Raw genomic sequence first — 22672 nt, 5'->3', positions numbered from 1 at the left:
GAATCGAGATGGTCAATTGGATTCAATAGTCTGGTGTCACGTCGCCCAGCAATAGCAGCCATCGTGGTTCTAAACAAAGAACAAATCTGTACTTTTTATTCTTCATGCTGGCGAAAACTTTTCATATTTCTTGTGATCAGAATGTGTAAAAGTCAAAACATGATCAGATTTATAATGTTTTTTTCCCCCTTTGGATACGCTTTTATGCTCGTCAGAGAAATATTTCATAAGGGGGTCCGCCGTTGTTCCGATAGTTTAGAGCCAGTTACTAAGTTACCATGTGGCAATACGAGGGAAGTGACGTTACGACTGTTGAAGCGTATTCCTGTTGTGTCTTTAGTCCCACATATTAGTTTTCTTGTTTCATGTTACCTAATCTCTTGCCCTAACTGAAAGATAAACAGCAATTAATTTCTTTTTCTTTTTCTTTTTCTTATAAATTAGCTTTCTTGATATGTATTGCTAAAACGTATAGTATTGATTGTATTCCCCTCAAAGGGAATCAGTTTCATGTGTCTGGGTGGGACTTTTACGTGATCTTGGACTAGACACAGATGATAGTGAGCGTTCTGTTCTCTGTTTGCACAAGTCCTAATGGCTTATTCTAATATCTCTGGTGCTTAAATACAACTAGATCTAAAATAATCATTTGACTATTTTATTGTCGGTTTCATTATACTGGCACAGGCAAAGCACTTATAGACTTATGTTACAATGTAATCAAAGAACTAGCACATGATTAAGATAAGGCAGCCCGTACATATACTTACTTGGCTCTTGAACCACTTTGAAATTGTGGATTTTCAAAAAGCATTTGACTGTCAAAATATAAGGCCATATCTTTTTGTTAGTATTAATGTCAAGAATAAATTATAAGTCTATAATAATGATGATGATGATGATGATGATGATGATGATGATGATAATGATAATAATAATAATAATAATAATAATAATAATAATAATAATAATAATAATTATAATAATAATAATAATAATAATAATAATAACGGTTATCATTATCATATTTTAGAACGTTAAACAAACAAAACAACTTTTATAATATTATATTGATTCACTCATTAGTTTTCACTTTTCCATTTATTCAATATCATTCATATATTATTTATTTAAAAAGTTTTATTATTTAATTAGATCTAGCTCTTTGCATTAAAAACATTATTTTTAAAAAATTAAAAAATTATTCATTTCATATTTTTTGTATTTGTAAAATAATTTGCACCACTTCAGACATTTTACTTCTTGTTTTTGTTGAGGACAGAAACAACAACATTTACTTTCTGTTTTACTGAGTAAGAGTCGCTTGCCTTTTTATTGCATTCATTCATTGTAAATGTTTCAGTTTGTTTTAAGTTTGATTTTTATTGGTTTCATATAATTGCAATCTTCTTCCTCTCTGTTCTTACTGATGAAGGTCAAGAGATCGAGAGTATTTCCACAAGTTCCTGATTCCTAGCACAAGAGTTAGAGATACGATACAGTCAGTCAGTAGTGTGGATACAGCAATAATGGAAGGGCAAAAATAAAATAAAATAATATTCTCTAGTTCTAGAGGTCGAGTCTAAGATCATCCTTTTTATACTAACACTGTTACACTATCCGTCACTTCCTATACCAACTAATCGTTCACATGAGTCCAGTAAAGTGCCTTACCCAAGGACACAACATCGGGACCAGATCTTTGTTGATATGATAGTATAAGTATAAGTGTGTTTCAGTTTCATAAGCTACTTATTCCAATTGTCTTAGTTTTGACTCCTGTGAAAAATACCTCCTGTCTTCCCCTGTCAGGAAGAGAAGAACAAAAAATGCAAAAGTCTAAAACTAAAGTCTAATGTGGCAACCTGGTTGCTGGTCAAAACATCAGTAAAATCAGCTCGACAGGGACCTCGTCTTCACGAAAGACCCCCCATGTCTGCTTTGAATTTTTAGTATACAGTAATTTCGTAGATTAAAAATAGATGAGGTATTGTTGATAAAGATTTTAACCCCCCCCCCCCCCCCCCAACAAAACAAAAAAAAAACAAACAAAACCATCATTGAGTATGACCACTTTTATTCTGTTTCTATTTCTACTCCCCAAATCAGGAGAAGAGTTTAATCAAACTGAAGAATTTGATTTCTACCTTGGACATTGGTGACAATTCACCATGGGTCGTTCATCTAAAGACAAGAGGGATGTTTACTATCGAAGAGCAAAGGAGGAGGGTTGGAGAGCTCGGAGTGCTTTCAAATTGTTACAGATTAATGATGATTTCAACATTTTCACAGGTAAATTTTGATACAAAGTAAATATATTTTTGGATGGGAGGTTCCTCTGAAGTCACCTCTTTCTGCTTCTTCAATCCCTGTATTATGTGCTCAATTCGCCTAGATTTATCTTTAATTAGTTATATTATTAAGTGCCACAAGAGCCAATTTATATAAATATTTAAAACTTTTTTTTTCTTACTTTATTCATAAAGTATTCTGATAGTCATGGAAAACACTTTCTAAATTTTGAAAATCTATACATAAATTAGACAATTTGCATCCAAATCTTCCTTGATTTACAAAGCCTTATGAATGAATTGAAACAATGGTAGTTATCTAATTTATGGAGTCTTGTACAATAAGATTACTTTTAAATAATGTAAACAAATTTCCCACGTTTATATTTTATATTCTCAGGAGTAAATAAAGTAGTGGATCTTTGTGCTGCTCCTGGAAGCTGGAGCCAAGTATTAGCCAAAAAATTAAGGTTTGATATTTTTATTATTCTTGCTTATCATTTTTTGCTTCAATACCAAAGCATATCTAAGTCTAAAACAATTTATATTTTTGATTATTTGAGGGAAATGCATTTCAAAAATAAATGGGCAGCGCAGCAATTTTGTCTAATAGAAAACCGACTGTCCTAGACATTTTGATGAAATATTCTCTTTTTTGTTTGCTTTTATTTTTATTATAGTTTTTAAAAATAAGAAACGAGAAGAGTTCAACCTTTGCAAATGCCTTGTATGTTCATCTTCCAGGGAATCTACGGAAAGTAAGTCAGATGCCAAAATAGTAGCTGTAGATCTGCAAGCAATGGCACCCATTCCAGGAGTTATTCAAATCCAAGGAGACATCACTAAGGTAAATCGATGACGTAAACTGAATTTTTGTCAGTTTTACTAACAAATTGAAATACTATTTTTCTTTTTTTTTTCTTTTTGAGAACTAAAATAGTTAGTGGGGTGGTAAATAATCAATATTTTTCATTATATCACCTTTAGATTCAATACATCATCTGAATTGTTCTGACAAAATATCAGATTTGAATGGGTGACGTTTGTCAGTCAGTGAACATTGTCAGTCCCCCCTGTGGTCCCCTTGTCTTAATGTGACATTTTATTGCTAATGAATTAATTTTCATTGAAATAATGAAAAAAATATGAAACTTTAGTTTTTGCAGGTTAAAAAATTATTTCAATTCTCTCATATTAATTAAAAGGTGAGTTTATGGGTTGTCAGCTCTAAGACTAAGGTAAATAATGTTCTCTCCACAGCAGAATGTTTTAGGGATAGTGTTTTCTATTAAACAAAGAAAAAAAAAATGCATGCTCAGTTTTGATTGATTCTAATTATGTTATTATTCTCATCTTCCTAGAAATCGACAGCAGAACAAATAATTGGCCACTTTGAAGGAGAACAGGCTGACCTTGTGGTTTGTGATGGTGCCCCTGATGGTGAGTTGCAACCAAATGGTTGACAATCTTTGTGTACTGTAGTTTAGATATGTTGTATATGTTTAGAAAAAGGTTGAAAGAAGATTGAATTTCAAATACTACTGTACTTATCAAGGAACCTTTTTTTCTAATAAATCATTTGTGTTTAACTCACTCAACCCTAACACAGACTATATCTATAGTTTACCCGGGTTACTTTTACCCCATGGCTATTTATTTAATTTTTTTGAGACAAATTATAGGCGTAGTATCAAAGTTAACGTTTTTCGTTTACACATGTTAGTGGTAGTTGAATAAAACTATCTTTGTACATGCTCATTTTTAATACATTTTTTCCAATTTTGAAAAGTAGCAAAAATCTCTAGGATTGAATGAGTTAAGAAAAAAAACTTTTCTGCCAAAATGATTTTTTTTTTTAATATGTCATTTTGAAAAATGACTAGATAGTTTATTAACGTGACTTTAAGACATTATTTTTTTTTACATTTGCAATGATAAAAACCCACGGTTTTATTCAGTCCAAGGGTGTAAAGGCACTTAACGTATGATCTGCTCTCCTATGAAACTCTATCGCCTTTTACTATCACTGATTGTTTGCACAATCTTACACATTTCACATCATGTTTTTTTGTGTGTAATAAGTAAATTGTGCCTACAAAAATGGTTTCAGCTTGAAATGCTAATGTTGGCCTTCATTTTTTTCAGTTTATTTTAGCAGTTGTTGATATTATAGTTTTTACACAGTCGCCTTGTGCATTTGCTTATATAAAATGTTTACATTGTCGCCATAGGTTCTCAACTTTGTGTTTATACATTTTTATGCATGCCACGTCTGTAAACAAATTTCCATTTTTTTGGATGAATAAAGTATATATATATATATATTATTATTATTATTATTATTATTATTATTATTATTATTATTATTCTTCTTCTTCTTCTTCTTCTTCTTCTTCTTCTTCTTCTTCTTCTTCTTCTTCTTCTTCTTATTATTATTATTATTATTATTATTATTATTATTATTATTATTATTATTATTATTATGAAGTCAATATTTCTTTTATCTCCTTTTTAAAAATAGTGACTGGACTCCATGACATAGATGAGTACATTCAGGCACAATTACTTCTTGCCGTAAGTAAACTGTTTTCTTCGATTTTCCATGCATATAAACTCAAGAGAAATAAACTGTTGATTATGATTATTCAATTTTTAAAGGTAACCCACGTCTTATCATATTATTTCAATAGTAAATCTCTTATTTCTTTTTATTTTCTTGACAATGCCATGCATATATAACAATTCAGCAGAGAAAAGCAATGACATTTTTGTATAAATGGCTCATTCTTTTTTTCTTTTAACCAATTGTCATCAAATTGTTTTAAGTTAGATAATTGACTCTTTATTTAAGAAAATAATGGAAATCTTTCACTGCAGCTTTTCTGGTTCGGTGTCTTATTACATCTTGATCGATCTTAATTTTCATTTTGCCTTTATTTTCTCAGGCTCTAAATATTACCACACACATTCTTAAAAAAGACGGAACATTTGTCGCAAAGGTAACCAATTTTTGTTCTACAGTGTTTATTTAAGAACTACTTGGGCTTTTTAAAACACATCACCCCTCTAAATGGACGCTTTTCTTTTAATCATATATTTGACACCGAGTGCTCATCCAGTTTTGTAAAGAATTGATGAATTTGAAAAGTTTTTAAAAAGCAAAAATGATGCTAAATTAATCAAAAATGTGATGAAAAGAAAACAAAAGCAACCAAAAATTGGAAGTAATTGTTTTCAGTGCAAAGTATTACAAGTCTATTGTAAGTTACAAATGACTCAGCTCTCATCAGATACCTCTATATAATGTGGAAAATGAAAAAGAAATGGAATTTTTATGAAATGATATCCAAATTAAAAAAAAAAAAACCAAACAAATCAATAAAAAAAAAACACTTAATTTTGGAGAAAAAAAAATTATAAAAAGTCCTTAATGTTTTTACTATAATGTTTTTACTTTGCTATAATGTATTCCTGGCCAGTCTACAGGTGATTGTGTGTTTGCCACATATTTTTAAATTCTTAATCGTACATATGTCCTGATGATATTGCATTGTCTTGACTGCATTTGAAATAAAGGCTACCACATAAGTATGGGAACATAATCAGATTAAAAAATTATTTTTTTTTGATTTGCGTATTAATCCTGGAAGGAATAACCTTGTCAAAATAAACAAAATAGGGGTTAATAATTTTTCTCAGTGAAGTGAAAAAAATGAAAATGTTTAAAGTTTGATTTTAAATTGTATTACCTTGTTTTCAGTTTTCAGTGTTGTACATTATCCACCTGGTCATCTTGTTGTCCCTTTCCCCCCAAAGGGTAAAATTTTGATGTATATATAATATATCATAGGTTGATTTAATTAAAAAGAATCATCCATTTGATCTTTCTCTTTTGTTCCAGATTTTCCGTGGTAAAGATGTTTCCTTATTGTATTCACAACTCAAAATATTTTTTCCATTGGTAACTGTTTTCAAGCCAAGAAGCAGTCGGAATTCCAGCATAGGTTAGTATTGTAAAAATGTTATTTTGTAGAAAGTTGCATAGCAAAATTTATCTTGCATAAAATGATGTAATAGAGATATTGTGTGGGATTAGTTACTCAGCTGTACGTTTCATGGTCATTGTCTAGAGGATAACGATTATCACAAAAAATCTTTTCCTTTTGTCCTTTGTGAGATGATTTACTCTCATTACTCGATTTGACTCAGATGTGAACAAATAACTAGTTACGGTATCAAGGCAATCAAATATATTGTAAGTGTGCTAGAATAAGATAAAATGTGATGAACTAAGCTCATTTAGAATGTTGAAATTGTGGAATGGTTCTATATGAATGGCCATATTAGTCATTTTATTACTAGTTTTTTTGTTTGTTTTAAAAAATATTTTATTGAGTCACACTACAGAAACACGAGTAAACACAAGAATAACCGTAATAACCAAAAGACAACAATGAAAAATTTTGCAAGATTTATCATCATTTGTAGTGATTGCTAGGTTTTCTTCAATTTGACATGTCTAAGCGATGAGAATAAAGAATTTTAGATTGTAAGATAAGTCCTGAGCTGTCAAAAGTTTGTTATCGTTCTCATGCCAAGTTATGACATTTAATGATAAGTTAAAGCTTCCGTCATGCTTCTATAAAAGAAAAACATTATTTTCTGTGCTTAATTGGGTAAGATATGAAAATAAACATTGCACTGTTTGTTGGGTGGTAATTTTGTTTATATGCTATTTAACGGTGCATGCCTATTTCTGTGTGTAAGTATTTGCCCTATTTATTATCTATAAATAGTTTGGAACATGAAACCTGTAAAAGTTTGAAATTAACTGGTAAAGTATTTTTAGACCAGAAAAATCAATTGCGAATAGTTAATAATAATAATATATACTTTATTCATCCAAAAAATGGAAATTCGTTTACAGATGTGGCATGCATAAAAATGTATAAACACAAAGTTGAGAATCTATGGCGACAATGTATACATATATATATATATATATATATATATGTATATATGCAAATGCACAATAATGTAAAATATATAAAAACAAGAACCAATATCAACACTTTATATATTAATTTGATAAATTAAGATGGGCCATACCTCTTGCCTTTAGTCCGAACTTGTGTGTGTATATTTAAGAGATAGTATTTAATGTAAATCACAGTTGCGCGTTAAAAATTCGAACACCATGTGGCAAAAATGAATTAAGCATTAACCTAGCATTTAAAAATGACATACATCAAAAGATTATTCAAGAAGATGAAGTAAGTCCTCTATTTGCTTACATGAAATATATAATATTGTTTGATGGAGCATCATCATTTCCTTAATGGGCTTTTATTGTATTCATACCCATATTTCTTCTATCAATCACAACTTAACAAGTTGCTGTTCCCAGCTTAACTATTTGGAAATATTATCCACATGGATACAAATAAAATATTGCGATTTTTGCCTTCCTCCTGTCAAACAGAAGCCTTTGTGGTTTGCCAGAAGTACAACCCACCAGATGGGTACATCCCTAATATGTCCAACCCACTCCTGGATCAGCAATATGGTAAGCTTTCACCTTCTTTATTTGTGAATGTAACTTAGGGTCTCTCTCTCTCTCTCTCTCTCTCTCTCTCTCTCTCTCTCTCTCTCTCTCTCTCTCTCTCTCTCTCTCTCTCCTGTCATTTTATAAAATGGTAATTTTGACTTTATTTGGTTCTCTATTCATGACATTTAAATTTTGACTTTCCAAATTCAAATATTGTCTTCTTCATATATTAGGAAACCAAATTATCGGAGGCTTCTACTCATACAATGACTTGAAATGCTTACATTTTATTTGAAGTTAGTGTTGTTTTGACTTCCAAACTAATCAAAAGCTAATAAAACTGCTTACAAATCTATGTATTTCATTATGAATTCACTTTTGCATCAGTTAGTCCTCATCCTTCAAAAGGTTTTTCAATATTTTAATTTCAGTTTCATCGTACCACAAAACTTCAAATCATTTGTAAAAATAGCAGCAAATCTAATGCAAAGTAGCAAGGTAATAATTGTGTTTTTTCATGTTTCTTGTTGCAGATTTACAATACAACACACTAGAAGGTGTAAATCGTGTAATCGTCCCATTCCTAGCTTGTGGAGATCTCAGTGGATTTGACTCAGATATGACATATCCTCTACAGGTACGACCCATCTTTTCTTCCTGGTTCTACAGTTTTTTTTATTAGGTTGGGATTTTTTCTTATCTCATTTAGCACTAGAATTAACTATACAATATTAGAACTTTCTGAAATCAAGATTTTTCAATAGGAAATGAGATTAGCGGAAGAGTAGCGTCCCTTAATTGGACGTCACCGGCGGAAAAGTTATTAGAGAGAGAACGTCATGTTGGTTGTGCGCATGCGTCTCTTGTCCTCTCTTCTGGTGAAAGCGGCATGAGACACTTCATCAAAAGCGAGGATGAGAGAGACGCATGCGCAAAACCATTTTGACGTTCTCTCTGTAAGGTGATGTCCAATCAAGGGACGCTACTCTTCCTCTAATCTCATTCCCTATAGCAATAATCAACTTCAGTCCCTAATTTTCTAATGTCTTCAATTCCATTTATCCACACCCACTTCCCCTCCCTCCCCCATACTTCCCATCTCAGTTGTCTAAGGACGATGTTTACACCTACCACGCCCCCACCCAGTCCCCTATTGATCCACCCTACAAAGCCGCTTGTCAAATGAGGCGGGAGGATAAATTGGCCAAGCCAGGACTTGATCAGCAGGCTGTGACGTCATCACCAGTGCCAGACGCGGAGGGGAAAGGAGAAAATCAGATGCAAGAGGGTCATGGTTTTGACATTGAGAAAAACATGGAAAATTTAAACGTACAGGAATAAAATTATTTAAAAAAAAGACAATACTTATGTTGTTTTAATTTTGTTATGCGGCTATGTGGTCTTATTGTATGACACTCGCTTTCGGATCAGAAGGTCCTGAGTTCGAGCCTCGCTTCATGTATATTTAAATCCTTGGAAAAGTCTCTTTACTTACATTTTCTCACCATACTCAGTTGTAAAATGAGTACCTGGCCATTAACAGCATTGTCTCTGTCAGAAAAAAACTTGTATTGTCGCCTATCAGATGTTGTGTCTCGTTCTATATATTAAAAAAGACAAGAAAGTAAAATAAAATCCCCTTTATTCATCCCATAGGGGAAATTTGTTTCTGTGGTCTATTCCAAGGGAAGACTGGAAAAACCCAGGCTTCAGCCGCATTGCAGCGCCGCAAATTGAGCTAGGGCGGGGTGACTTGCTCAAGGCCACACAATGCAGTGGCAGGTGATTGAACTCTGTACCTTTCGGGTACGAAGCAAAGACGGTACCTCTGAGCCATAGTGCCCCGTGTTGCTGATGGTCAAGGACCCTTTGTAAAGCGCTTTGAGCATGTTTAGTGGATATTGCGCTAGATAAAAGCTCGTTTGAATAAGATGAGGTCAATTATGATTGTGATGGTTATGGTGGATAATACACACCTGCCAACCCTTCCACTTTTGACAGAATCATTCCTATTTTCACTCTTCCTTCCTTTCTGATATTCCGCCATTGTCTCTAAAATTCCTATTTTCAAAAATGATGATAATGCTAAGAAGAAAATAATGGTAAGGGGAGGAAGGGTGTAGGGGGGGGGGGGGGGGGGGGGGTTTAAAAACGTAATTAAAAAAAAAAACGATTGCCGAAAGGGAGGTAAGTAGGAAAATGAATAGCACTCGCTGCTCTCCTTCACCATTCCATTACCGTACACAATAATTGATATGCAATTTGCCAGCTGTGCCAGAACACTGTCTTTATATTTGGTGGCAAAGCTGGTGGTCATTTTGATAGGGAATTATCCATTGGTGACAAATTCCTATTTTTTGTCTCAAATTCCTATTTTCTGAGTTTCTGATTCCACTTTTGGGATGTAAAGGGTTGGCAGGTTTTGATAATATCTCAGATATGGTGTATGTAATTGTTAAAATGGTATTTGTGTCAGCAGTATAGGGATGTGAATGGACTTCATGTTACCGCATGTGGACTCAATACAGACCCGGAAATATTCCGTCTTAAGATGGAATTCCGTCTCGTGATATATTTTTGGTCTTTATACCGGTTTTCTTTTAACGTCATAAAAAATGTCCATATAATTACAATAAATACTAAAAATCTAGCCTTGCTCTTTGCTGATATCCATGCTATTACCTATTTATCAGTGATGAAAATCTTCCGCGGATCCGCGGAATTCCGGGAATTTTGGATTCTCAGAAATTTTCCCTTGATTTTGCCCGTCAAACATTATCCTCTCATAAAAGCTCAGCTCAAGTGGTGGATCCGTGAAAAAATCACCATCATGTCTTATGTCATATTTTGACACCTGCGCCCAGTTGCATGAATTTTGGTCACACTCCCATTTTTATGGCGTCAGTCTAGACAAACTGGCGCCAGACGTCATTGATGGTCGAAAAGCAAGGGGGTGGGGGAGGGGGTCGTCTAGACTTTACTTGTAAGTAGGTCAAGATGTGTTAGTACAGTTGTAGGTGCGATTAAAAGATTAATTAACCCCCCCCCCCCCCCATCTGCAAAAACGCGGTTGAGATCTACAACTTTAGATATTCCCTTTTCTTTTAAATTTCCCGAGACTCTTAAATATTTGCAAGTATGTGTGAGAATCTCTTACTTATAGTTCTTTGGTGCCGATATGACATAAACGTGCCGTATTACTTTTAAAACACAAATTATTTTTAAAAAAATAAAATTTGACACTAAGGTGATTAGACAAAAAATGTTCAGAGCAATGCCTACTGTCGAATTTACCTCCCTCGTCCAGTTTACGAGTACGAGGTTCAAATTCAAGAGAGTAGGCATTGCAAGCATTTGACTGAAACGACGTTTGATAACCCAATTAGGGTTCAACAGTAGTGACGTCACTTCCCTCGTAATGACGTATGGTAACTTAGTAACTGATTCTAAACTATCAGAACAATGGCGGACGCCCTTATGAAACTATACTTCTCCGACGAGTATAAAAGTATTTCTAGAGGAGAAAAACATTATAAATCTGATCATATTCTGACTTTTATACATTCTGATCACATAACATGTGAAAAAGTTCTAGGCAGCATGAAGAATAAAAAGTACCGATTTTCTTTGTTTAGAACCAAGCTGTTGGTTGCTGGGCGGGCGTGACATCAGATTATTATTACCAATTGTAATGGGTCCATTGTTGTAATGGATATACTCTCAAGGCAACGCAAAAATATTGTCCATTACGACTACATATGTTGAATCAAGAATCAGACCAACAAATTAAAAAAAAAGAAGAGTTTTTATATAGCGCAATATCCACTAAAATGCGCTTTACAAGGAGTCCCTCTGGTCAACAGCAACATTTAACATGTAGGACGGGACATGCCGCAAATGTGTGCACTTCGGACTGAACTTTATTAAATCCTAACAAACGACAGGTAAAAACTAGTCAATAATAATAATAATAATAATAATAATAATAATAATAATAATAATAATAATAATAATGAGCTTTTATATAGCGCAATATCCACTAAACGTGCTCAAAGCGCTTTACAAGGGGTCTTTGGCCAACAGCAACATTTAACATGTTGGACCGGACATGACGCCTGTTAGGCGATATTACAATTTTTTAGGACAGAGACAACGCTGTTAACGGCCAGGTACTCATTTTACACCTGAGTACGGTGAGAGAATGTGAGTAAAGAGCCTTCTACAAGGACTCAACTACGCGCCGAGCGAAGCTCGAACCCAGGACCTTCGGATCCGAAAGCGAGTGTCATACCACTAAACCACATAGTCTCATCGTCATTCGTTATGGATCGTTTATTTGAAAGTAATAATCTCATCATTCTAATCCTCCAACGAATTTTAATGTTTTTCTTTATCGCTTTTGTTCATTATTTTTGTGTGTCGTCCTCAAAATATAAACTCCTGTGATGTTGGCTAATTGTGTAATATTATTGCGTATGTTGTATTGCGTGTGTGTGTGTGTGTGTGTGTGTTTGTGTGTGTAGTGCTGTGTATGTGTGTGTGTGTGTATTTCGTCATTCCGTCTTGTTGTCGTCTATCTCTATTTTATCCCATCTGTCTGCCCGTTGGTCAGCAAAACATGATGGATGGTCAGGTGGAAGAGAAAAAGTTAAGGGCAGATTGGGGCAGGGGACTGTTTGGCAATAAACTGCCGCAGGGGACGGGCGAAAAAGGCCAGGATTAGAGATGAAGGTGGTCGGGAGAAAACGAGGATTGGCCCGTGACGTGATCGCCACGACATTACGGTCTGCACTGTAAGAATTTCTGTCATTTTATCATAATCTCAAAGTAAGGCAAATAGAATTAGATCTAGATAGAAGGGAAAACGTCAAATTACAAAGGTAAACTTTCACGAACTTTTGTTTGATCGTCGTTCTCTTCCGTTTGGTATTCCGAATAGTTTCCGTTTTGGAAATACCATTGTGACGTTTCAAGCAAGACTATACTAATCGACTGTCTTTCTGGTTAAAATAATATAATAGACGCTAATATTTAAAAAAAAATCGTTGAAGTCAGATTAACTCACTCAATTCTAGAGATTTTTACTTATTTTTCAAAATTGGAAGAAATGTATTAGAAATGAGCATGTGTATAGATAGTTTTATTCACCACCAAACATTAGCTTTGATACTACGCCTATAATTTGTCTCAGAAAAATGTAATAAATAGAGGGATGGGGTAAAAGTGACCGGGGCAAACTACGGATATAGTCGGTGTTAGGGTTGAGTGAGTTAATGGAGGGATATGGGTTTTCCAAAAACCTTATGTGAAATAAAACTCTTTCACTATGTTAATCTAACTTAATCATTTAAAGATGCTTTTTACTTTTAAAAAATAATTATTTATTTATTTGTCAATCTGAGAAAATTAGTTAAACGTAATTTTTTTAGTCTGCTGCGTCGAGGTTATCATGCTTGGATTGCCTTTTGTGCGGATTTATCTGAGTTCACATTTAACACTGTCTTTCATGCTCTGAATTCAATTTGGATATGTAAAATTATCATACACAAAAAATTCTACCTTTTACCTTATGCATGATAGTTTATTGATTGTGTTTGTCAAAGACTTGTTTTGACTTCAATTCAGATATTTAATATATAGGGGGAGATTGGTGATCATTTTAATTGCAATTTAACCATAAGAAGCAACAAACAATTGTTTAACCCTCTCCTTACCACCTATAGGAAAATCGTCACATTCGTTACGATACAACTACAAGCAACATTTTTCTTATTCAAATTTCTCTTGTACATCATAATTTTTGAAGAAAATGAACAGTGTGTTGTAAAGCATGTTTTGCTAAAGAAATTATGTATCGCGAGAACTTTAATGCTATTTTGTTTGAGTGATAAAAAATATATTTTTGTATTAGTTGGGTGTGAAGTTTTGGGGAAAATCCTGAAAATAGCTGGTAAGGAGAGAGTTAATTAAACCAATATCCTCAGAATTATTAAATAAAATCAACAAGAATTAACAGCATCGAGTAAATATGACACAAGGAGATATTCAACGAACGTCTTTTTTCGTGCAAAACTGAAGATCATTAATTCCTCTTTAACCAGTTAACTGCCGGCCTCTTGAAAGACACATTAAAAAATTTGACCAGAAAACTCGTCCTTCAGATATCGATCGATTTGAAGGACGAGTTTTCTGGCCAAATTTTTAAATACGTGTCTTTCGAGAGTACGGCAGCTGCTAACTGGTTGTCCAGATAATAATTGTGGTGCAAAATTTGCGAAAGTTGTGTCATTGCGATAAAATAATTATTATTTGAATGTCGTCCCTGTTCTGATTGAACCGTTCGTATTTTATTGATTGGGCACAGCTTGCAGTAGTTAACACTACTACTGTGACACACGCCATGTTATCTCCAATATCACCCTTTTAGGGGTTACAACAAACACTGAAATCTTCAAGGCATGTCTCGATAACGGGGACATGTTGGATGGCTTAGATGCAAAATATAATACATAATATTCACAGATCAAACATGTGACGAGGATAAATTTACAACATTATTTTAATTCATCTTAACTACGCCACTACCACATTATCTCATTCATCTGCCATGTTTCACTCATCCTGTTTTGTTGATAAAGGGGAAACCCGAAACGTTCATTTGATCTGTTTTTGTAATTAAATTGTAGCTTATATTCATTTTCGCATTATTATTTACAACATTATTTTATGATGTAGAGAGGAATTCCACCTTAAGTCAATTTAAGATAAGCCGTCGGGCAAGTTCAAAAATTCCTTTTTAAGATGAATCACAAAATTCTTCAATTCCAAATAAAACTGTTCATTAAAAAACGTCACCTTCCAAAATATTGGAGTGAAAATAATCTGACGCCATCGTGGTATGAGAAAACTGGATTGTGGATGTGTGTCTAATGGTATGACCAGGGTTCAAGTCCTGCTCTGAGCGGCGCATAGTTGAGTCCTTGAAAAGGTTCTTTACTAACATTCTCTCACCATACTCAGGTGTTAAATGAGTACCTGCCTGGCCGTTAACAGCGTTGTTTCTGTACGAAAAATTGGCCTCACAGGCGTCACATCTCGTCCTACATATTAAGTGCTGCTGCTGATTTAATATCAAAGCATCAGAGACAGAGTAAGATAAAGGGGACTGGATCAAATAGGGAAGAAAAGTAGATTCTAATAGCAAACTCACAATAAGGTTAGTTGATATCATCTTAAAGTACCATCCAGACAAAATTCATGATCCAGCTTAGAGAAATACTCTCAAATGTTAACAAAATATAATTTTAAAAAACTATAACAGTACATAACAGAGAGATGATTTTATAATGAAAAAAAAAATTTCCAAAAAAAGAAATGAGTGATTGTACATAAGACTGTTTCCCTCCTAGCTAAGATCTCCAGCAAGGACCAGGACAAAACCAAAGTAATCCCATTCCAAACAGGAACAGAAAGTAACATGGTAATGGTAAAGGGAAACATGATACAGGATGATAGAAGAAGACACAGCAAGAGTGACCTGCTCAACGCTCACCATGGTTACAAAAGACAGCATCAAGTTACAGTCAAGTATCAGAACACAGACTCAAAATATTTTTTAATGAGAGAGATCGGTCGTCGTTTATTAGATATCTTAACTAGGATTTCAATATTTCATTCATGATGACATATTTTTTCAAAATATTACATATATACCAAACAACGTCAATCCAGAACAAAGACAAGAGCAACATGGAAAGGGAAAACAAACACATAATATTGGGGCAGAAAGATAACAATAGTGACCTCTCCGCCCACCAAGGGTGGACAAGGCAGGACTCCATCCCAGGAGTAATACCTCAATATGAGACACTAGACAAGAACCTATCTATGTAACGACTGTAATGACTCAGCTCAGACTTCGTTAATTCAATTTAATTATCATCAATCATATGGTAAATTTAAAGCAAATATATATTACGACCAGATAGGACGGAGTTATTTCAGTAACTAACCTAACACCCAACAATCGTCTTGCTTACGATGTTTCTAGGTAACAAAAAGTACGTATACGTTTGCGCAGTCAACATTCGCACTCACATGCAAAACATGCAAAACACAAAATGCGTACCTCTATAAAGAACTCTAACATAAACAAACACAGCCGAACAACTACATTCATACACACCCAAACAACTCCAATATATTACAATGCATGTTACATGGACCAAGAGCTTCTGGGAGTTATTATTAGCCCAAGTGGGAGGTGGATGGGTCATATGTAGGCGCTTTGTTAGTCAGGAATATGAACTATAAAAATTGAAATAAATCAAACATAATTTATCATTAACTCTCTCCTTACCAGCCATTTTCAGGATTTTCCCCAAACTTCACACCCAACTAACCCAAATTTAGATTTTTATTTTATCACTCCCACACAAAAGCAGTAAAGTTATTGCCATACATAATTTCTTTAGCAAAACATACTCTACAACACACTGTTCATTTTCTATAAATTTTATGATGTACAAGAGAAATTTGAATAGGAAAAATGTTTGTTGTATCGTAACGATTATGACGATTTTTCTATAGTTGGTAAGGAGAGGGTTAATGAAGAGTCGACGTCAGATTAAATTCATTCGATCTTTATGCAATTTCCTACGTTGCTACTCGTATTACAGGACCGTAATTATCATAACATGTGTAGACGCGGCAATGATACCGAAGTAGACTAAATCAACTGAATTAAATGCGTCGTAATAATATTATAACATTACAGTAACATCATCGAATTAAATGAAATACCTAAGTTAAGCATATTAGGTTTCTGAACCAAGAGTCAACGTTGTGATCACATCATTACTGCTATGCGGTGTAAAAACACCTTGGCTTCTTTTTCCCTGCCCATTTAAATAATTTTTCTAGTTGAACCAACTGTAAAACATGCTAACAGTGCTACATAATATAATAAAGCAGTGAAATCCAAATGGAATATGAATGGAGCAATGCTGACAATTGTGACCCCTCGTCTCAAAACGGTATTATGTCGGGATGGACCAGATGCTAAAAAGTCAAATTATAGTTAAACTGGTCAAAAATATGAAACGTTGGTATTTAGCACACTAAAATACGATATTCCTTCTTCTCTTTCAAGAATATAAACTCAACTTAAGCATGATATTCATGACTATAGTTTCCATTTTCAGCATCTGAATCATCCCGATTGAATACCGTTTTGAGACGAGGGGTTACAATTTTAATTCATTAGTCTTGATCTACGAATTACGGTAAAAATCTGAAAAGGTGTGTATGGGAATTTGCCAGACAGAGCAGAAAGAAAAATAAAAGAAACTCTCCATCCCAACCTGCCTCGAGACAGGCTTTCTTTCTGTTTTACCAGGCAATGTCTCATACTTACACACCTTTTGAAATCTTATATTACACCAGTAAGTTGTCGGTTTTATAATTACAAGCCTGTAACAGTTTACCACATATAATCGATCTTACTGGTTAGCTCTAACATCCATTGTTACTGATTTTGTGTCGTAGCGTGATTTTTATATTGGGAGTAGGGTGAACCATTGATGAATAGGAAGCATAAACTAATGAAAGTTTCATATATAATGGTAATAAAACTATACACATTGCTTGTTCTAGATACCCCCCCCCCCATATATATATATATATATATATATATATATATATATATATATATATATGTGTGTGTGTATATATATATATTGTATATTATAGGCTATATATATATATATATATATATATATATATATATATATATATATATATATATATATAATCATGTTTAAACCTAGCATAATCCTTTCTCTTCGCGTCGGCGTCCATCTCTTATCTTGGCGTGCTGTTCTAGTAAAGTCTTTTCATACACGTCGTTTTCAATCTGTACAAGTCTGTAAAGTTTATAGGGATCTGGGCCAAGCATCCAGCAATCCTCAGGGTGGATTTTAAATTCCGAAGTCCAGTTTGATGCTTCGATCTTTAAAAATTGTTTGGCCCAAGGGAAACGGTAGTAAGGTCGTTCACCTAATGGGTACACACTATTACAATAACTTTTAACCTTGGATGAAACTTTTTTCAGAGCTGTAACTTCATCGAAAAAATCGTCAGTTTGTTTCGACACCTTTTCCCAGAAAGTTTTGTTAAAATGATCATACAGTCTATAATCCACGGAACTCAATTCTTTATGAAACTCTCTAATGTTTTGGGGAATGTTTTTAGTATCGAATGAATATTGAGCAACGTTTGCGTTCATAAATAAGATATCGTTAAACTTCCAGCACATCATTCTTCGAAGAAGTATTAACGACTCGTAAAAATACTCTACAATCATAATCAAAGAGAATTTCGTGTCCAGGAATTTAATGAATTCGTCTACTTTGTTTTTATCCTGTGATATATCAAGTGAACCGGGTGGGAAGCCCAAGGGCATTCCCAGACAATGTGACATGAGATTCTTCGTCAATGAAAATCCAGTTGGAATACAAAATCTGGACTTTGAAGCTTCTGGACTTTTAAATTTTGTTTCATATTTCTCGAAATTACTGAAATATTCGACAAAAATGTTTTTAGAACTCAATGGCACCCCAGCAATGGGAGCCATTTTAAAGTACTGGAATATCGACTTGACTTGGTCGAAGGGATTCCTGACAATGCTGAGAAAGACGGTATCATTGGGCATAATGGCCTCCATAACATCCGGTGTGTAGATGGAGTGCTCGGTGAGGATGTTGTAACCAACGCTGGACGGTCTGAAATCAATCTTGGTCATGGGATACGGCCAGTTGAGGTAAAGTTTCGTACCAAGAGGAGAGACAAATGAAAGGTTCCGTTTGTAGCCAAATCGATACCAGGTACCCAGTAACGTGGACGTTGCACATTTCATCTGCTTAATGAATACAAAATTTCTCTTCTCGACGCAGGAAGGTTGTTTTGGTGGCCTTGATTTAAAAACAAAAAGATCATCCACACTGTTTGTATACGCAGATACCGTTGAAAGCATTATCACGTGATTTGAGAAGAACACCAATGAGACTACAACGATTATAAACAAAAGAGTAATCCTTCGTCTCCGATAAAACCAGCTGGTAAATCTTCGTATAACGGTAGGCATGATGAACTACCAATGTCTTAATAATAACAACATCAAATCATTACCCTGTCGAATAATATCAAGCCAATCTTAGTACACGAATAACACAACTTCCATTCGAACTAGAAGGACTTTAAAGACACAAATACTTGATGTTCACACTATTATTTCGTTTTCAGCTTTATTAAACTATTGTAAAGTATGCGTGAGAAACATAATCATCAAATTGATTTTCTAATTGTATTTTTGACCAGTGTGTCAAGCCTCACTCATACACGTAGCCATCACCGCCTTAACACTAATACTTATAGATTCTGCAACACGTGTTTAAAATATTGATTCTGTCTTAAGTTGATAATCTAGCAGTTTGTATCAACATGTAGAGTCGGAACGAACTGTTATGCCGGTGGTTGATAACAAATATTAGCTTCTTCTTTGAATCAAACTCGCAAGAGAATCTTTCACAAAGAACCATAAGATAAACATAGATGAAATTAGCAATCAATTCAGAATTTAAGAAGCTATATACATATAAAAACTCCGCCTTTTTATAATCAAAAAGTTTTTGTTAACAAAAATACACAAAGTCATAAAGGCACTCAGGCCATCCAAGTGTTGTCAAAGTAAATAAATAACAATGTGAAATTGAATGTAAGCTTCAATTTAATATACGAAAACAGATAAATTGGACTTTTGGGGTTTTTAACAACACCACTACCACATTATCTCATTCGTCTGTAGCGTTTCATTCATCCTGTTTTGTTGATAAAGGGAAAAGCCGAAACGTCCATTTTATCTGTTTTCGTAGATATTATTATTTATTTCTAGAATTCTTCGAGCTTCGAGCTGCAACATTTACATCATCAAAGAAAATAATGATTCTGGTTGACAAGGTCTGACATCGTAGGACAAAATGTCACAAATTAAATCATTAACACTGTCATATTCTTGGCCCGGAAGGGTATTTGTCTATTTTGGTTTCGTGACTCTGCAAAAATAATATATACTGCTGGATAAATTAGAAATAAAAGCAAACGTCGCCTTGTGTGTGTGTGTGTGTGTGTGTGTGTGTGTGTGTATGGGGAGGGGGGTAGTATTTTGCTTTCCCATAGTCTTAAGATAGCAGCAGTATTCATTAAAATATGAAGATCGAACCAGTGAAGCGTAAAACATAATTTTAAAAAGACTACGAAGGAAATAAAAAGATAGTGGGAATTGAATGGAATGTTTTTATAATATATCAATGACGAACCCGATACTTTTTACAAGGTGAGTTCGTGTAACATATTAGGATTATTAATGTATATATTATAGATAATATTATACATTCGATTTAATAGAGGAAGCGACGGGAAAGGGAGGAACAAATAGGCACTTAGATAACCACGCCTCTCGGACAGTGTCGTCATAAGGTAAACAATGGCAGTGATTGGTAAACGTAGCAAACTACACAGGTTTTACTATCGATTGAATGTGTCTAAGTAAAATACACACTGTTATGCCGCTTGATCAATAGAACCAACACAGAAAACTATATGTAATCTTAAACTTTTAATAGGATCGAGAAACTCAATGATAACTAGTCACCCATTTGGCGATATAAAAACAATAACAGGCAGCGATCAGAGAGATTTCATTCACGTTATTGTTTATAAACAACCATCCATGTTCGTTCGAGCACGTTTGAAGTCGTGTCACAAATTCCATGATTTGATTGGTCAAAAATCTACTGGTTAACTTGAATCAGAGCCCGACTTAATACAAGATAAGACGAGTTTCGACAGCTCAATGAGTTTTAAAAAAAAACAACTAAACACGATTCAAAAATAATATATAATGTTTTTCCCCACAAGACCATGTTATATAACCCACGAGTTCATATCACTTTCTGCGAGCTTTGAGTGCATGAAGTGATATGAATGAGTTTGGATATCGATATACCGTATCAAATCTTGTGTAAAACTTATTTAATTTTGCATTTGGTACATATTTCAACTTTGCTTCTAAGTATGTTAAGAATCTAAATTTGCTGTTTTTTACAACAGAAATATATATTAAAAACGAAGCTAATCTTTGGTACATAATCATATGGAAACACTGGTAAAATCAATGCGTCAAAGCGAAACAAACAGACAAACAAACTCGAGCCCTTATATAAAGCAAAAAGGTAAATAAATTAACCGTTTGGATAGAAGGCACTATTTTTTTAAATTGTAACAACGAACAAAATAATTGTATATATCTTTAAAAAAAAAATTAGTGAAGGTAAATAAAGGCATCACATTTTGATTCATTTTCAATATTAAAACAAATTTTGAAAGTTGATGACGATGACGACGACGACGACGACGACGATGTTGATGATGATGATGATGATGATGATGATGATGATGATGATGATGATGATGATTATGATGATGATGGTGGTGGTGGTAGTGGTGGTGATTTTATTGATCATAGAGTGGAGTGAAGGAGGAAAAGAATCACAAATTTGTACATTAATAAACACTAACAAATACCCCTGTCTTTTCGAGTATCGGGTACTTTCCTCTGCTCTTTTATCAAAACCGCCTCCTTGTGTGAGTTCTCAATCTGCACTGCCCTCATGACTCGATAGGGATCGGGACCCAAAAGCCAACAGTCATCCGTGGTGACGACAAACGGGCTACTCCAGGGGGTAGCCTTCACTGTCAGGTTTTGAGCTGAAGAAGGATACCGATAGGCTGGTAGAAATCCCATCTCGTAAATATACCGGCAGTATTTCTCTGCCCTTTCCTGAATGGTTTTGAAGGAAGCAACCTCTTGGAAGAAATCGCTGCTCTGTTCGGATATTTGTCTCCACAGAGTTTTATTGAAATAGTCGTAGAGTTTGTAATCCACTGAGCTCCAATTCTGGTGAATATTGTGTAAATGATCGGAAAAACCGTCTGTTTTGAAAGTGTATTTTCCGATATTTGAAGTGATGAACAGAATATCATTTATAGTCCAACACATTAAACGACGAAGCAGAACCAAAGATTCGTATAAATATTCGACTATCATTACGATAGAAAATTTTCCATCAATATGTCGTATATACTTCTCGATCAGGTCAAGGTCATACGAGATATCAACAGATCCTGGAGGAAACCCAAGGGGCATTCCAAAACAATGTGACATGAAGTTTTTCGTCATAGAAAACCCTCCTGGTATACAAGTACGCAGTCTGCGGTTTCCTTTCTTGTATTTGGCGTCGTAGTAATCTATATGACGAAGGTATTCTTCGAAACTGTTGGCAGCATCATTTGGAACTCCTGACACTGTTTTCACTTTGAAGTATTGAAACACAGACTTGACGTGGGCAAACGGGTGCCGGATTATGCTAAGGTATACGGTGTCCTTGGGCATGATCGACTCCATGATCTCCTCTGTGTAGATGGAGTGGTCTGTCAATATATTATACCCAGAACTGGACGGTCTGAAATCAAACTTTGTCAAGGGGTAAGGCCAGTTTAGATAAATCTTGTCATTCACAGGCGATACAAAGGAAAGATTTCGTTGATATCCGAATCGATAGAACATACTTAGCAATGAAGACGTCGCACATTTCATTTGTTTGATGAAGACGAAATTTCTCTTTTCATAACAACGAGCCTTTCTTTGAGTCAACATACCACGAAGTTGCACATTTAGTGGTGGCAATGAGAAATGTTTTACTGTTAGAAGATTTAG

The 22672-nt window shown here is 34.3% G+C and overlaps 3 protein-coding genes across 4 annotated transcripts in view; 1 reads left to right on the top strand and 2 right to left on the bottom strand.

Moving 5' to 3' along the window:
- Window positions 1–1265: 1265 nt before the first annotated feature.
- On the top strand, window positions 1266–9196 carry LOC144971530 (tRNA (cytidine(32)/guanosine(34)-2'-O)-methyltransferase-like). 2 transcript variants are annotated; one of them, XM_078912531.1, is made up of 11 exons: window positions 1266–1313; window positions 2110–2292; window positions 2692–2761; window positions 3036–3138; window positions 3653–3731; window positions 4813–4865; window positions 5237–5290; window positions 6193–6295; window positions 7774–7857; window positions 8373–8476; window positions 8944–9196. In XM_078912531.1, the coding sequence occupies exons 2-11, from the start codon at window positions 2172–2174 to the stop codon at window positions 9178–9180; spliced, it is 1008 nt and encodes a 335-aa protein (XP_078768657.1). In that variant the 5' UTR covers window positions 1266–1313; window positions 2110–2171; the 3' UTR covers window positions 9181–9196. The 2 variants fall into 2 exon arrangements, with proteins under 2 accessions (XP_078768657.1, XP_078768658.1); XM_078912532.1 differs by lacking the exon at window positions 1266–1313 and adding an exon at window positions 1332–1350.
- Window positions 9197–17662: 8466 nt separating this feature from the next.
- On the bottom strand, window positions 17663–19569 carry LOC144971529 (galactosylceramide sulfotransferase-like). The gene has a single exon (XM_078912530.1). It carries the CDS (start codon window positions 18980–18982, stop codon window positions 17663–17665), a length of 1320 nt encoding a protein of 439 aa, XP_078768656.1. The 5' UTR covers window positions 18983–19569.
- Window positions 19570–20316: 747 nt separating this feature from the next.
- LOC144972115 (galactose-3-O-sulfotransferase 2-like) overlaps window positions 20317–22672 on the bottom strand; it is a 3145-nt gene continuing 789 nt past the window's right edge. Inside the window, exon 1 of the mRNA XM_078913201.1 lies at window positions 20317–22672. This exon is cut by the window's right edge and continues 789 nt beyond it. Coding sequence (XP_078769327.1) covers window positions 21470–22672 — 1203 coding nt within the window. The 3' untranslated portion in view covers window positions 20317–21469.

Source organism: Berghia stephanieae, chromosome 4, assembly GCF_034508935.2.
Source record: "Berghia stephanieae isolate SIO BIC M18660-M18661 chromosome 4, UCSD_Bste_1.3, whole genome shotgun sequence".
In the NCBI taxonomy this organism is placed as follows: domain Eukaryota; kingdom Metazoa; phylum Mollusca; class Gastropoda; order Nudibranchia; family Aeolidiidae; genus Berghia; species Berghia stephanieae.
This window is presented reverse-complemented; position numbering and strand designations above follow the sequence as displayed.

What these genes read in the sequence shown, in the direction of transcription:
- LOC144971530 (XM_078912531.1), top strand. Translation starts at nt 2,172, where the DNA reads ATGGGTCGTTCATCTAAAGACAAGAGGGATGTTTACTATCGAAGAGCA. An exon ending in TGATTTCAACATTTTCACAG is followed by an intron (nt 2,293 to 2,691) that starts GTAAATTTTGAT and finishes TTATATTCTCAG; the next exon opens with GAGTAAATAAAGTAGTGGAT. An exon ending in ACGGAACATTTGTCGCAAAG is followed by an intron (nt 5,291 to 6,192) that starts GTAACCAATTTT and finishes CTTTTGTTCCAG; the next exon opens with ATTTTCCGTGGTAAAGATGT.
- LOC144971529 (XM_078912530.1), bottom strand. Translation starts at nt 18,982, where the DNA reads ATGCCTACCGTTATACGAAGATTTACCAGCTGGTTTTATCGGAGACGA.